The sequence below is a fragment of the Saccostrea cucullata genome, unplaced genomic scaffold, assembly GCF_032062105.1.
Source record: "Saccostrea cucullata isolate Sc308-1 unplaced genomic scaffold, CSIRO_AGI_Scuc_v1 ctg15250, whole genome shotgun sequence".
In the NCBI taxonomy this organism is placed as follows: Eukaryota; Metazoa; Mollusca; class Bivalvia; order Ostreida; family Ostreidae; genus Saccostrea; species Saccostrea cuccullata.
Genome location: NW_026918954.1, coordinates 1 through 14,627, shown reverse-complemented (window position 1 = coordinate 14,627; position 14,627 = coordinate 1). Strand labels below are relative to the sequence as shown.

The 14,627-nt window shown below is 34.9% G+C and overlaps 1 protein-coding gene across 1 annotated transcript; it reads left to right on the top strand.

Annotated features, from left to right (window-relative positions):
• Window positions 1-1,103: 1,103 nt before the first annotated feature.
• Window positions 1,104-14,610, top strand: LOC134276437 (proline-rich protein 2-like; the record flags this gene model as incomplete). Its single annotated transcript, XM_062758698.1, has 5 exons — window positions 1,104-1,305; window positions 5,644-6,440; window positions 11,527-11,788; window positions 12,101-12,205; window positions 14,029-14,610. Coding segments are annotated over 5 exons (1,404 nt in total), but the record flags the coding sequence as incomplete, so codon positions are not given.
• Window positions 14,611-14,627: the final 17 nt, after the last annotated feature.

Sequence of the window (14,627 nt, the reverse complement as noted above, 5' to 3'; positions counted from 1 at the left end):
GATCTATAACAAATAATAGAGCTTTTCAAAGGCCTACTAAAGATGAATAAGTTCCACTATTGTTTTAAACTACAGCTTGATAAAAACAAAAGTCAAAAACTGAAAATGAAATAGTTTCAATATCCTGAAAAAGTGAAAAAAAATAATTTACTAATTGGCTAAAAAAAGTTTGCGTCGGGTGCATTTTCATTGGTTAGGTAGGCAACTGCAAACAAATTTTTATTTTAAGCCTAATGAGTTATATATATAGTCCAATATTACAGTCATGTATTTTACACATGAACAGTTGATATTATAACAATAAATACTAAAGAGCATACATCTTCAAAGCGTCATGGATGTTGAGAGTTTGCCTTTGTTGTTTGTACTACATTTTAATACATCTAAGAGAGCATCTATAGCTTTGCCCAGTGGACATAATTTGCAAGGTCAAGAGGTCAGGTATTGGTGGTCAGTGTGTGAACTAGGCGATGCTGAAACAAGGCAGTAAAGCCCCCAGATGACAGCTGAAATGTTAAATTTCTGGAGTAAAAGTAAAATGCATTCGGCATCCAGACCGATAGGTGATGCAGAGTATTTTCATTGCATTATATATATAGAGATGTCCATGCTATGGTAATAACCTTGTTAAATTGACCAAGTTAGAGGCATTCAAAGTCATAAAGTCTGGCCTTTATTTATTTATTGGTCAGTTAGCAACGTCAACAAGTTTGTACAACAAATGCCATCGAATTGATTAGATTGTAACATTTGGTAAAACACATCAGGTTTATGTTTGCATTCAAGTGAAAAGCTTGCAAGTCATGCTTCAAGAGAATCTGATGCTGCAGACGTGAATGTCATAATTTTATTATTATCTCAGAGTTATTATTTTTTTATAAAAGCAGATCATACTCCCCCTCATCAAATGGCAGTGTATGTTACATAAGAAAATTAGGATTAAAAAAGAAAAGAACTATCAGATCTCTATTCACAAAAAACATTTAATTGTGATTCACTTTGAGCTAACATGATGCATGTACACTGGGATGATAATGTTCATTTCATTAATACAGGTAGGACTCGGACAGCATAAAGGATGTAAAAAAAAAAATTATACAAATGAAAATAAATATAAAAATCTTACTCATGACCGAAATTGTTTTTTTACAGATACGAAGAAGCCCGCGGGTGGTGGTGGTTTGATGGGGATGCCGATGACCCCCGGTGGTGGTGGAGGGAAATTCAACACGGTCGCCGCGCGGCCCAACAGTGGCGCCTCAGACAGAAACATTCCAAACTCATGGAACCGGAGCCATGACGATAGTAAGTGAACAGTAGCTGAATGTGTTGTAGATTTTAGGGTTAATCAGAGTTGTAGTTATGTATCTGTAGTTGAATAATGTACCATCTTAGCATATATACCAAGACTGAATTATTTCAGCTTAGATCCCAAATTAGTATTTATGCTGTTATTGTAAAATTTAAGTTTAACTGTGAAATCATTTTCATTTGATGGATGGGGAGGGACCTTGGAATAAATATCAATAAAAAAGGTAAGGGAGTAGTAATTATTCACCATGTGATACAAGTTACAGTGTCGTTTTATTATATATATCAGTGATTGGGTTTGCCAATTAGATTAAGGTGTAAAGGATACCAACTGAATTCTTGAAAAAGAATTTTCTCATGAATATGAAGTAAAATGATTCCACAGTACTTAAAATCATATTTGAAGTGTAGCTGATAGATACATATATTACTTAGTTCAAATGTTACCTCACATAGATTTTCCTGTGTATATATAGTTTTATAAATTGTTCCACATAACGGGGTATATGTGATAACTTTGCTTTTAGTGATGCTGTAATGGTATATTTAATATTATTCTATACTTAAAATGCATTTTTCTTCAATGTAAAAATCTAGTGTGGGAGTGTATAAAGAAAGAATACATCTAGATTTATATGATCTACATACAAATGAATAAAATAATCAATTATAAGTTCATCCACGTCACAAGTTGCAGATTCGCAGATTTGCTTTTTATTGATGAAGATATGAACAGCTGAACCTTTGAAATGTTGAATGTATTGAATTCTAGGAAATATAAATCAGTGGTATGAATTTGAACTTAGCTACAATACTGTAAGCCAACTTAATTTCTTTCCTTATAACCTTTGCAAATTTTGTTTGCTAGGATTGGAAAATGACAAAGGACAAAATCTGCAGATGTAAACATGTGAATTATCCTGGCCTTGTGAAAGAAAAGATAAAATTGACCCAAAAAGTGTAGAAGGAAATTGCTATACAGAAGAATGATTTGTCAAAATTGGGAAAGACAAAAATAACTTTGGAAAGTTAGATTTTAGTATCTTTAACATTGAAAAATCAGATTGGGTGGGTGGGGTGTGTGAAAGCTTTCATACAGTGTTTTAGAAATGAACTTTTAAATATAAACATATAATACATATTTATGAAAATTTTCTTCTGCTTTACTCAAGGTCTACACCCAAGGAACTTATTACTGCTTATACTCTGGAAATACCTTTCGTTTCACAGGAAGTGTTTTGTCATATTTTTGATTTAACCACTCTTTCAGATCAAGTTACAAAAAATTCACCCGACAAAGCCCGTAAGTTCAGTCTTGGTGGGGACAATCACGCCAAAACCAAACTGAGACACTCCCAGTCGTATTCTTTTGAGAACAAGGGTAATTTTGTAAGCATGGGGGTCAGCAGTCATAACACAGTTCATATTAATTTTTTTTAATCAGATGGTAAATCAGATACTCGGTCCAAACAAAAACTAAGATTTTTTTCTGTCTGCTGCATGTTGGGGATTGAGTGGTTATAGGTCATTGGGTACAAGGTTTGAGAAGTTATTGTTTGTATTTTGTGTTGCAGAGTGACAAGATTAATGCATTGTACATGTATGGTTATATTGTGTACAGTTTATTATGGAAATTATAAAGGAAAATTTAACTTATTGTGTATGTAGTAATCAGGGTTCAGATTTTGTTTGTGTGACCTTTGCATTAGACCAGAGAAAAACTTCATGGATCTAAAAAGTTTTTAACTCAAAATTATTTTTCTTCTTCAAAGATCTAAGTGAAAAAATATGTTAAAACATAAATGAACAGATGATTGGAGTTTGTGACATTGTTGTTCATGTGCATGCTTTCCAAATTGTATATTAGAAAAAGATCACCAAGAGAAGCAAACAAAATCTGAACCTTTACGCTAATCATTAATATATAACGGGTACAATTTTAAAGAGAAGATTCTTACTTAACCATGTTTACTAACCTTTTCCTCAACAATGGAACATTTAAATTTAGTTGTTTTAATAATTATCACTAACTGTATTGCTGGCCTGGGACCTACCAATCTAACATAGAACTGAAAATTTGGGTTTATGGTTCATATTATTAAGGTTTTGTGATTTTTCATAATTTTTATGCAAAGAAAAACAAGCTTCATCGTCGACAAAATCAAAAGACTTGACATCTTAAATGAAGTGATTACAGATGTGTGTTCATAGAAACATCATTGTCCAATTAATTTGTGGACATGTACATATTAGGTAAAGTTTGTTAAGCCATGTAACTGATGTTTCGGGGGTAATAAATCTATTTTTAGTCAATTTGACCTGTAATGTGTCAATAACGGGGATAAAACCTCTCTCTCCTGCTATTAGGAGACCACAAACACTCAGGTGACTCTGCAGGTCACATGACAGGAAGCTATAGCGGTCACCACAGGAACTTGATGTAATTATAACTGCTCATACAGGCAGACAATATAATATGGGCTTTATCTGATCATCTTCACACAATGGTTAATTTTTTCCTGCTGTTTAGAAAAATGTGCCTTTATTTTACCTTTGGTAAATCAGAAACAATTTCAAGTAAACTTGCCACAAAGAATCCCTTGGTAAAGGGGATTTAAGTTTGTTTCATAAAGGGCCACACCCTCTTTCAAGGGGAGATAATTACTAATTAGTGAAAAAAAAAAATAGTGAAGAATGACAGCCAACTTTTAAAAATCACGATGAAAAAGTCAAAAAAGAGATAATTTAAATCATCAAGTAGTGTAGATTCAAGATTGTTCATATTATGACCCCCTCCCCTGCCCCTGAGATGGGATGTGGGGGTAGGGAAGGAAGACCACACTATTATATTGAACTCATTTCTAAAGTGAGTTTTGTGACCAAGGGGCCTCTTGTTTGATAAACCTACTATTTCTAATCAGCAAATAATGTATGCCCGCTGAAATCATGAAATTTCAATATGATTTATGTCTCTTGCATAACTATTATCAATTATTATGGGCAAAGCAAATTCCGGGTATTTCAATACGTAATATCGCGAATACCAATGAGTACCTCGCAGTTATCTAACTTACTACCGCTCTTTTGCGAGGGAGTCGAAAAAGGTCTAAATTTTGGGGGCAAATGACATTGTTTACAGTAGTGAAAAATCGAATGATTCGAACAATTTAATGCCGAAAGCACAATGTTTTGCAAGATATTGAACTCCAAAAAGTAGATTGTCAAATAAGGAAAGTTTAGAATATTTTATCTGCTTTAAAATGTGACGATTTTCAATGAAAATTTAACGAGAAGAGTCCGCTTAGTTAAAAATATCATTAAAAATGTAACAATTTAGGATTGGCTCCTCTCAAAAATTTATTAGGCTAGTTCAGCAATTGTTTAGCAAGGTATTCCACCAGGATTTTTTACTTATCTGTCCTTATAAATTCTACAATTATCGATCTTGCATTGTATTCAATAGCACTTTGCCCCCACCCAACAGACGTTTCCTACCTCCATCGCGAAAGAGTTCCACTAAGTTAAGTAATCGCGATATCAAGTATTTTCATTCATTACTGACAATTATCTGTCAAAGGCTGTACATCATCTAAATTCTGCATGAAAAGCATATTTTTAAGAGAGAACAAGTGAGATTCAAATTTATCTGAGCTATTAAGAAGTAGAATATGAGGAAAATTTAATACAGAAATAAAAGCTATGTTAAGATAAGAAGGAAAGAAATGACTTGTGTGGTTAATTTCCTGGTGCAGTTTCCATGAATGTATTGAAATAGACTTGTATATAACACTGGATTATATAAAATATATGTATGTGCACTTCAAGGGCATATCCATAAAGGGAGGACAACATACAGTGAAATTAAAAAAAAAACAAGATGAAAGAATGAATTGGGGGGGGGGGGGGGGGGGAGGTAAAAGAGAGGAAAGAAAAGGTTCAGCTCTAGTCATAATTTAAAAAAGATTAAGACAGGAATTAAAATTTGTTTAGAGAGGTTTTTTTTTGGGGGGGGGGTTACAAATTTCAAATATATCTGTTCTCCATTTACCATAAATACAGCACGATTTCAATATTCAATATTAAACACAGGAACTGTCCTTAAGTAGCTATGGTGACCAAACAGAGAAAATTAAAAGTCCCAATTTTTTCTTTCACAAACAAGCACACACACAACCAGTTACAGTATGAACATGTTCTTGGTAAAATTTGTTCAGTGACATGTAATTGTACCACTTCGCAACAATCATGTTACAAAATTGTCTCGGCATTAACATTAATGGAGTATAATTGTTTAATTAATATCCTGTTAATATTCCTATCTGCTATTTTTAGGTGAATCCAGTAACTCTATGGGAGGCGGTGGTGCCCCAATGGGTTTAGGAGGATTATTCGCTGGTGGAATGCCAAAACTTAAGCCCACAAAAGGAGGAGTGAATATTCCACAGAGGACAAAGTTGTCTAATGGACCTGTGCCAAATGGACCTTCAAATATTGGTGGGGGACCACCCCCACCCCCTTCCATACAAAACAAACCCTCATTTAATGGACCTTCTGTGAGACCCAACTTCAGTAATGGACCCTTAGGAAGGGGGGTAGGGGGCCCACCACCTCCACCCCCTTCACAAAATAAACCCACTCTGAATGGGGATTTGGTTGGTCGACCAGGCCCCCCTCCTCCCCCTCCCCAAACTAGCAAACCTGATTTAAGTGACAGTGTTTCAAGGCCTAGTGCAGGCCCGCCCCCTCCTCCCCCACAAACGAGTAAACCTGATTTTAGTGACATTCCTCGACCTGGGTCAGGACCCCCAAAACCTCCCCCACAGAATCGAAAACCTGGTCTTCCGGGACCACCACCAGCACCACCAAATTCTTTAAAACCTAGAGCAGATGATAGTGCACAAAATGGATTAAGTGGAGGAATGCCTCGAGGGGTGCCACCTCCCCCTCCCTCACGACCGCCACCTGGTGGAGGGAAATCTAGGCCATCTTCTGGCTCCCAGAGGTCATCACAGGTCAGACCGCCATCTGTGGGGCCACCTCCCCCACCACCCACACTGCCTAACAACAGACCACCCAGCATGGTGGGCAGGCCTCTTCCACCCCCACCCCCAGGTGTAGGCGGTTCTGCAGTAAGTTTCAGCTGTATTTTACTTTGATCAGTCTGTGACATATTTTACATTCATGTTTCATACTTAAATATGTAAATGGTTCAATTTTTTAAAAACAACAAGCCATTAGTAGTGTTTTTGTGATAGGTGCTGACTATTGAAAAAATCATTGCTGAAGGCAGTGAGTCAGCCACAAATTGATAAAAAATTAAACTTTTGTTAGTAAATATTCATTTTTCCTTTACAAAATAGTTTATCTTCAAACACAATCAGCATGATCAGTGAACTTACTATTTTTCTTAATATGCATATGGCAAAAATCTTTCCATTTACACATGGTTAGGATTTGGTTGGAAGTTGATTCTGGGAACTTGTACATGTTGTATTACATTTTTTTTTTTAAATTCATGTCTTGTGCAGAGAATACAAGACATGAATTGTCTTGAATTTCGTGAAATTTGTCTTGTAATCAGATTATTAATTTTGTTAACTTTAATTAGTGTATAGTTCATTCTATCAACTTTTAACATGATTAATTAAATTTTATGCTGTCTTATCGATGGGAAATTTGATCAGATTTTACAACACTACCAGATTGTCAAACAGCAATATGTACTAGGTGTAATTTACATTTGAGAATCTGATATGTTTTTAGCTCACCTGAGCCGAAGGCTCAAGTGAGCTTTTCTGATCACATTTTGTCCGTCGTCCGTCCGTCTGTCCGTCCGTCCGTCCGTCCGTCCGTCTGTCCGTCTGTCCGTCTGTCTGTCCGTCTGTAAACTTTTCACATTTTCGACTTCTTCTCAAGAACCACTGGCCCAATTTTGACCAAACTTGGTACAAAGCATCCTTGGCTAAAGGGGAATTTAAATTGTTAAAATGAAGGGACATATCCCCTCGCAAGGGGAGATAATCAAGAAAAGACAAAAATAGGGTGGGGTCATTAAAAAATCTTCTTCTCAAGAACCACTGGGCCAGTAAAGCTGAAACTTATGTGGAAGCATCCTGGGGTAGTGTAGATTCTAAATTGTTCAAATCATGACCCCCGGGGGAAGGGCGGGGCCACAATGGGGAATCAAAGTTTTAAATAGAAATATATAGGAAAAATCTTTGAAAATCTTCTTCTCAAGAACCAATGGGCCAGAAAAGCTGAAACTTATATGGAAGCATCCTGGTATAGTGTAGATTCTAAATTGTTCAAATCATGACCCCCGGGGGAAGGGCGGGGCCACAATGGGGAATCAAATTTTTATATAGAAATATATAGGAAAAATCTTTGAAAATCTTCTCCTCAAGAACCACTGGGCCAGTAAAGCTGAAACTTATATGGAAGCATCCTGGTATAGTGTAGATTCTAAATTGTTCAAATCATGACCCCCGGGGGAAGGGCGGGGCCACAATGGGGAATCAAAGTTTTACATAGAAATATATAGGAAAAATCTTTGAAAATCTTCTTCTCAAGAACCACTGGGCCAGAAAAGCTGAAACTTATGTCGAAGCATCCTGGTATAATGTAGATTCTAAATTGTTCAAATAATGACCCCCGGGGGATGGGTGGGGCCACAATGGGGAATCAAAGTTTTATATAGAAATATATAGGAAAAATCTTTGAAAATCGTCTTCTCAAGAACCACTGGGCCAGAAAAGCTGAAACTTATGTCGAAGCATCCTGGTATAGTGTAGATTCTAAATTGTTCAAATCATGACCCCCAGGGGAAGGGCAGGGCCACAATGGGGTATCAAAGTTTTACATAGAAATATATAGGAAAAATCTTTGAAAATCTTCTTCTCAAGAACCACTGGGCCAGAAAATCTGAAACTTATGTGGAAGCATCCTGGTATAATGTAGATTCTAAATTGTTCAAATAATGACACCCGGGGGAAGGGCGGGGCCACAATGGGGAATCAAAGTTTTATATAGAAATATATAAGAAAAATCTTTGAAAATTTTCTTCTCAAGAACCACTGGGCCAGAAAAAGTGAAGCTTATGTGGAAGCATTCTGGGGTAGTGTAAATTCTAAATTGTAGGAATCATGACCCCCGGGGGAAGGGCGGGGCCATTATAGGGAATCAAAGTTTTACATAGAAATATATAGGAAAAATCTTTGAAAATCTTCTTCTCAGGAACCACTGGGCCAAAAAAGCTGAAACATATGTGCCCATGGAAGGATCATGGGGTAGTGTAGATTTCAAAATGTCTAAATTATGATCAGTGGGGTAGGGTGGGGATGCATTATGTATAACAAGGGTGAAATCTGGTAAAGAACAGAATGGTCAAAGCTTCTCAGGTGAGCGATGTGGCCCATGGGCCTCTTGTTTGTTTACCTATACATCTAAGGTTTTCATTTGTAACTTGAACTTGAATGCTGAAAATTGGCATTCCCATCTTTCTTATGAATCAATGTGCTCCAATTTTTCTGAACAACATGAACATGATGAAATGGGAACTACTGTATGTGCTGTATGGGAAAAAATTAGGCTTCAGATTTTAGGGGTTATGGTGCAGTTAAAAATGTGCTGATTCATAGGAGTGAAACAGTTCACCGTGGTAATTTTTCTCGGTTTGATACACTGAGGGTACAAAATCTCTATTTTCGATTCGGTTTTCTTTTTTTGGTCGGGATCGTCATTTGGTCGGGTTTGGCATAAGGTATAAACATGCTCCTCTGTATAATTTGTACAAAAACATTAATTTTTGTGGACTGGTAGTTCATGTAGTTTGTAAAATAATTTTTAACAGTCAAATTAATTAGATTTATTTCTTCTAGCCATTTTGCACATACTTTATTTGATAGATTTAGTAAAAGGAAGCATAAAACAACTGTTGTTTTTGTTTCCTTATCAGTCTTCACGAAAACTTTTCAAACTAACTGGCCAGTCGGACCAGTGAACTTTCAAAATATACTAGCCCACCAAAATTTTTACTGGTCCCTTCCATAAAAAATAAAATAAAATACATTTTCATAACTGTAAATTTATACATGTTTACGTACTTCAACTTTTGAAATGCCGCCATTTTTCGCCCTTTGTCGCGTTTCGGTAAGTTGTTCGTTGGAACTTTGCACATTTTACGTACTAGTTAATAATTACTAGCTACTTCCGGTTGTTACGTAATACATCCATGTTATAATAGGGTTATAATAATAGGATTCAACAACACGAGCTTCTTCTTTTTATTTTATATGTTAATGAAATTTACGCAAGTAAGTCAGTTAATATAAATTTTGACTGTATGATTTTTATGATCAACAAGCCCATCGGACTTCTTGAATTTTGATTTTCACTGACCCGACCTCAATATTCACTGGCCTCAGTCTTCGGACCAGTGAGTTTTCGTGAAGACTGCCTTATGTTCCAAAATGTATCGTATCAAAAATAACTGAACCGAGACCAAATTTTACGATACGTATCGAACCGTGAAGGAGGCGTATCGTTTCACCCCTACCGATTCATGAAAACATGAAAAATTAATTTGAAACATTTATAAATTCTGACAATGTTTTTACACCGTGGATGAGTGTAGCATTGATTTATGATTATTCCAATCGCTCAAGACATGTACCAGTGATTATCCTAAATTGATTGTACACATCAATTTATGTACAAACACAGTCTTTAGTTTTTACATACTCTTCTCCAGGACAAAGATGAACAAAACTGTATATATATAGGAAATCAGCATCCTGTTACATGTGTATTGTAGATATACATGTAAGTTTTTTCTCTCCTAAGCCAGGACAAAAAGCAGTAATGGAGGTAGAAAATGTAGGGGAAATTTTTCTATATCTTTTCTACGTCTTTTAACCATACAATCAGGATTTTACATTGTCATATTGCTGTATAATTACTTGTTTGAGTAATGTTTCAAATTCATGTACAGTTGAACTTCAATATCTCGAACACCGATATTTTGAATACCATTGATATAATGTCGAAGTGATTTTGAATTCCCAACAGCTTATTCTCTGAGTATTTTACCCTCGATATCTCAAATCCCTGGATATCTCGAAGTTTTTTGTTTCTGTCCCATGGAGTTTGAGATAATAAGGTTTTACTGTAATTCAGAATGTTTTGGTTTTTTACTACAAATTTGGATGGGATTTGAGTGAGAGGATCCAATATTTTTCTGTCTCATTGAATATGATGAAGCTGTTCGTTTATTAAATGCTCGCTAATTGTGCTTGATCGATAGTCAACAGTTATCCACTTTAAAGAGAAGCAAATTAAGTTGTGATATCATCTGTGTTTATCATTCAAATCTGTGTAATTATAGAAAACAGAATAAAGTTAGGTTACATAGATCTAGTTTCTACAGATTTAATGAGACCCAAGGTCTTCAGTAATTGAAGTCTTTGACCATGTTGACAAAGGTTATCATGATTATGAATCAACTTTCCTAATATAACATGAAAGAAGGATATATGGCCCATGTATTCAATTTTACAGTTATCTGAGCATAGGACAGAAGAGCCTCTTGATTCACTTTATATACATGTACATGTATACACACAGTTAATGATAAGGGGGTAATTGTACACTTAACATAGAGTCTCTGTCTTCCTTTTCAACATACTTAATAGGGGGAAATGTTTGTTGTTTAGTTAGATTTTGTTCCTCCTCATTAACTAGTGAAAAGGTGGTTATATGTCTATTGAAGTTTACATCAATTAAAAATATCAATTTATTAATAATAGATCTTCCTTAAAAGTCTGGATTATCTTAATTATGCAACAAGTCTGCCATGAAATGCATCTTAGAAATTAAAAAAAAATTCAATTTTAACTAAAATTTTGAACTTTAGTACACATATTTTAAAATAAATTGCACCATTTATTCTGGAATCCAGACCAAAATGAGTCTCAAAACAAAATGGGAATATTGGATGCAAGCACTCCTTTGATAATGAGAAAACCCAACAACTTATTTTTTAAGTATTTAACCATGGGTATCACAAAACATTGAGGATCTTTGAATTTTTCTCAGTCTTTTTGAGCTTACATTACCATGGTTTGTCTGTAGTCTCATTGAGTTTTATCTGTACATGTAATTGTTGTATATTTTACCTTTGTATTATAAAATTGTTAAATAGATTTTTACGTTTTGTAGGTACCCCCTCCTCCCTCGTCGAGGCCACCTCCACTTCCCAGAAACAGTGGATCCAATCCACAGCTGGACCGCCCCTCCCAGCCCCCTCCCCCTCCCATGAGGACCACTTCCAGCACCCCTCATCTAGGAGCCTCACAGCAAAGTAGACGGCCGGGCGGCCCCCCACCCCCTCCTGCCAGGGGACCCAATGTTGGTGCTAGCATGCAGCCTCCCCCTCCCCCCGTCAGGCGGTCTTCGGGGAATTACTCGGGAGATAATGACGGTAAGGCTAGTAGATCACAAAAAATTTAACATATTTGTTGATGGGATAAGAGGAATAAAAAAAAAATATATTGTATCCTGGACTGTAAAAAAAAGTTTTAAGTTGTACCATTTTTATTAGAGCCTAAAGGGCAACCAAACAATTTTTTAAAGGTGGCCTGAATAATTTTAGGGGAAAGATATGGTTTAAGTGCATCAGTAAACTGTCTTCAGAAAAAAAAACTCTTTGTACGTAATTCATCTTCAAGATAATTGCTCTGTTTGTTTCCTTTATGAAATTTGCAGCTTTGAAGATGTGGTTGATGTTTTGTAGATTTTGATAACAGATTCCGGTTTCATAATGGAAATGAGTTACCTCCTCCTGAACCATATATGGGCTCAAACAAAAGCTATCCTAGCAAAAATCCTAGAAATCAAGGTAAGTACAGTGTGTGACAAAAATGATATCAAACCGAAATTTTCACTTCAAGAAAAGTTCAAGCCCCATAGACAAGAGGGGCAGATTGTGGGTGATACAATTCTGTATTGGAAGAAGAATGCCGGAGCCCTGTAACTGTTCAGTCTTTTGTCATCAGAAACTTAACTCTTTGACTTTCTTTTATATTTTTTTTCATAGCTTTGAGTGTCTATATGGTGTAGTGGTGAGGAAAAATAAACTATATCCTGTTGTATAAAATGAGAGTGTATATAAGACTTGAAATATTTTAACTGTGTATAAATGTCAACCTCAATGGATTCATCAAAATCTGTCATGAATTTGACTCTTTATATGAAGATGCCTTTGTTTCTTTGTATTGATTATAAAGAGTCACATCTCTTGAAGTGGTTATGTAAATTCTATTCTATCTTCATGTATTTCTCCTCTTTAGTCCTTAGCAAAGTGAACAAAACTGTAAGAGTTTGCTGTGAGAAATTCTTAAGGATGTGATTTTCAGTAAAATGGCATTCAAAACCTTGCATTCATGTCACACAATTGGTTGTATTAAAAAAAATTAACTAATCAGATATTTCACAATAATATATTGCAAATTTTTGGAGGAAGACATAGTTTTGTAATTAAGTTAGAAAGGCTACGAGACTGTACAAGTGAACAATAAAAAATATGCCTGTAAATTGTTTATACATATTGAAAGATATATATAATTATGTACTTTCTTATTCTGTGGATCCTGCACATCTCATGATCTGTTCATTTTCCACCTTTTGTATTCGAAATCCTTATGTCAAAATACATGTGTATTTATATGTAGTACCGGTATGTGTACACATATGTATGTATCATTTCCATAATTTGTTGAACTGTTTTCTATAGTTCTATAGTATTTTTTATCACTTCATACATGATAAAAATAAATTAAAATCATATTTATTTCATGCATTTAAATAATTGCAAGAAAGATAACTCTTGTTTAATGCATGTACACGTTTTTCTATACAATTCCCTTTATTTCTACAATTATGTGATTATGATTTTGTATCACATTATTACTTATTTCTCAAAAGCACTTAACTGTTAAAGAATTCATTATTTCAAATTCATTATTTCTTTTTTATCTCAGAAAATCTTGCAAAAATAAATGTTACGACATCCACTTCTAAAAATTATTTCATCCTCTTTAAAAATTTTCTTTTCGCTACTTTAGAAAAATTGTTAAAAAATGTTAAAAGTTCAGAATTTTACGCCAAGTCAATTTGAAATGATCGCCTTTGGTGACTTCTGAAAAAGAAATTTATAAGCGAATAAAAAATTTTAGGCAACATGACTACTAAAATACCAGTGGTAGCCGGTTAGAGCCCTGTAAAGTTTTCGATTATTTGGAGACATAATTTTCTAAACTTCATCAAGCTACAAGGATACAGTGAGGTTTTAAACATTTATCTAGCAATGCTAATCCGCATGTATTTTTAAATAAGTAAACAAGTCATAGGGCATCAGTGTTTGTGATTACTTTTTAAAATATAAAAAAAAATGTTGCCTCTTTGTTGAATTGTCGACTCAAGTAAAGTTATTTGCATGGAGGAGTCGTTTGATCTTTCTGTTCTTTTAAGCAATTGAATGTATATTCTACCTGCCTCTCTTTACTTTGGTTTTGAAATGCAGTACTTGTATTTTAGTAAAATTTTCCATAAGAGACATCTTTAACAAAGTTTATTATGAATATGTTGAAAACGAATTTAAATTATTTAAATGAAATAAGAAAATGTACAGGAGTTTTTAATGTCATCATGTTGTCTTTGTAGCTAATCAAAGAGCCCCACCACCCCCGCCTCCAAAATAATAGGATCCACCCAGCAACTGCTTTTATCCAGTCACAGTAGAGCTCTCCAATGTGTGCTGTTGATAGACTTTCATGCAGGAAAAGGGAGGGACTGAAAACAATCTGTTGATCAGATTGTCAGCAAGAGACCACACCCACTGGTCATTATAATCATGGAACAATATGCACCTTTTCTGTCAATCAGTTTGATTGACAGATGGATATATTTCTCTTTTTTATCATAATTCCTGTTGATCTAAAGGACAATATCAGGAATTTTCTCAGTCTTTCAGCCGTTTTACATGCTTCTTTGTCTTTCTGTATTGAAAAAGAGACATGAAGCAAGCATCTGAGAATTTACAGGTTTTAGTCTATCCTGGACGTGAATGTATAATTTGTATCCAAGTTGACAAATAGCATAAGAGCTGCCTAATGTATGAATTTCTTTCTCTCTAACAGATCTTTTTTGTGTATATTTCACAAAATACTTGTACCAGAATTTCTTAATGTATGCGCACTTGTTAATTTTACAATATGTTGAGAAATAATTATATGGAATCAAAAGTTTAGTTTTTATATTGA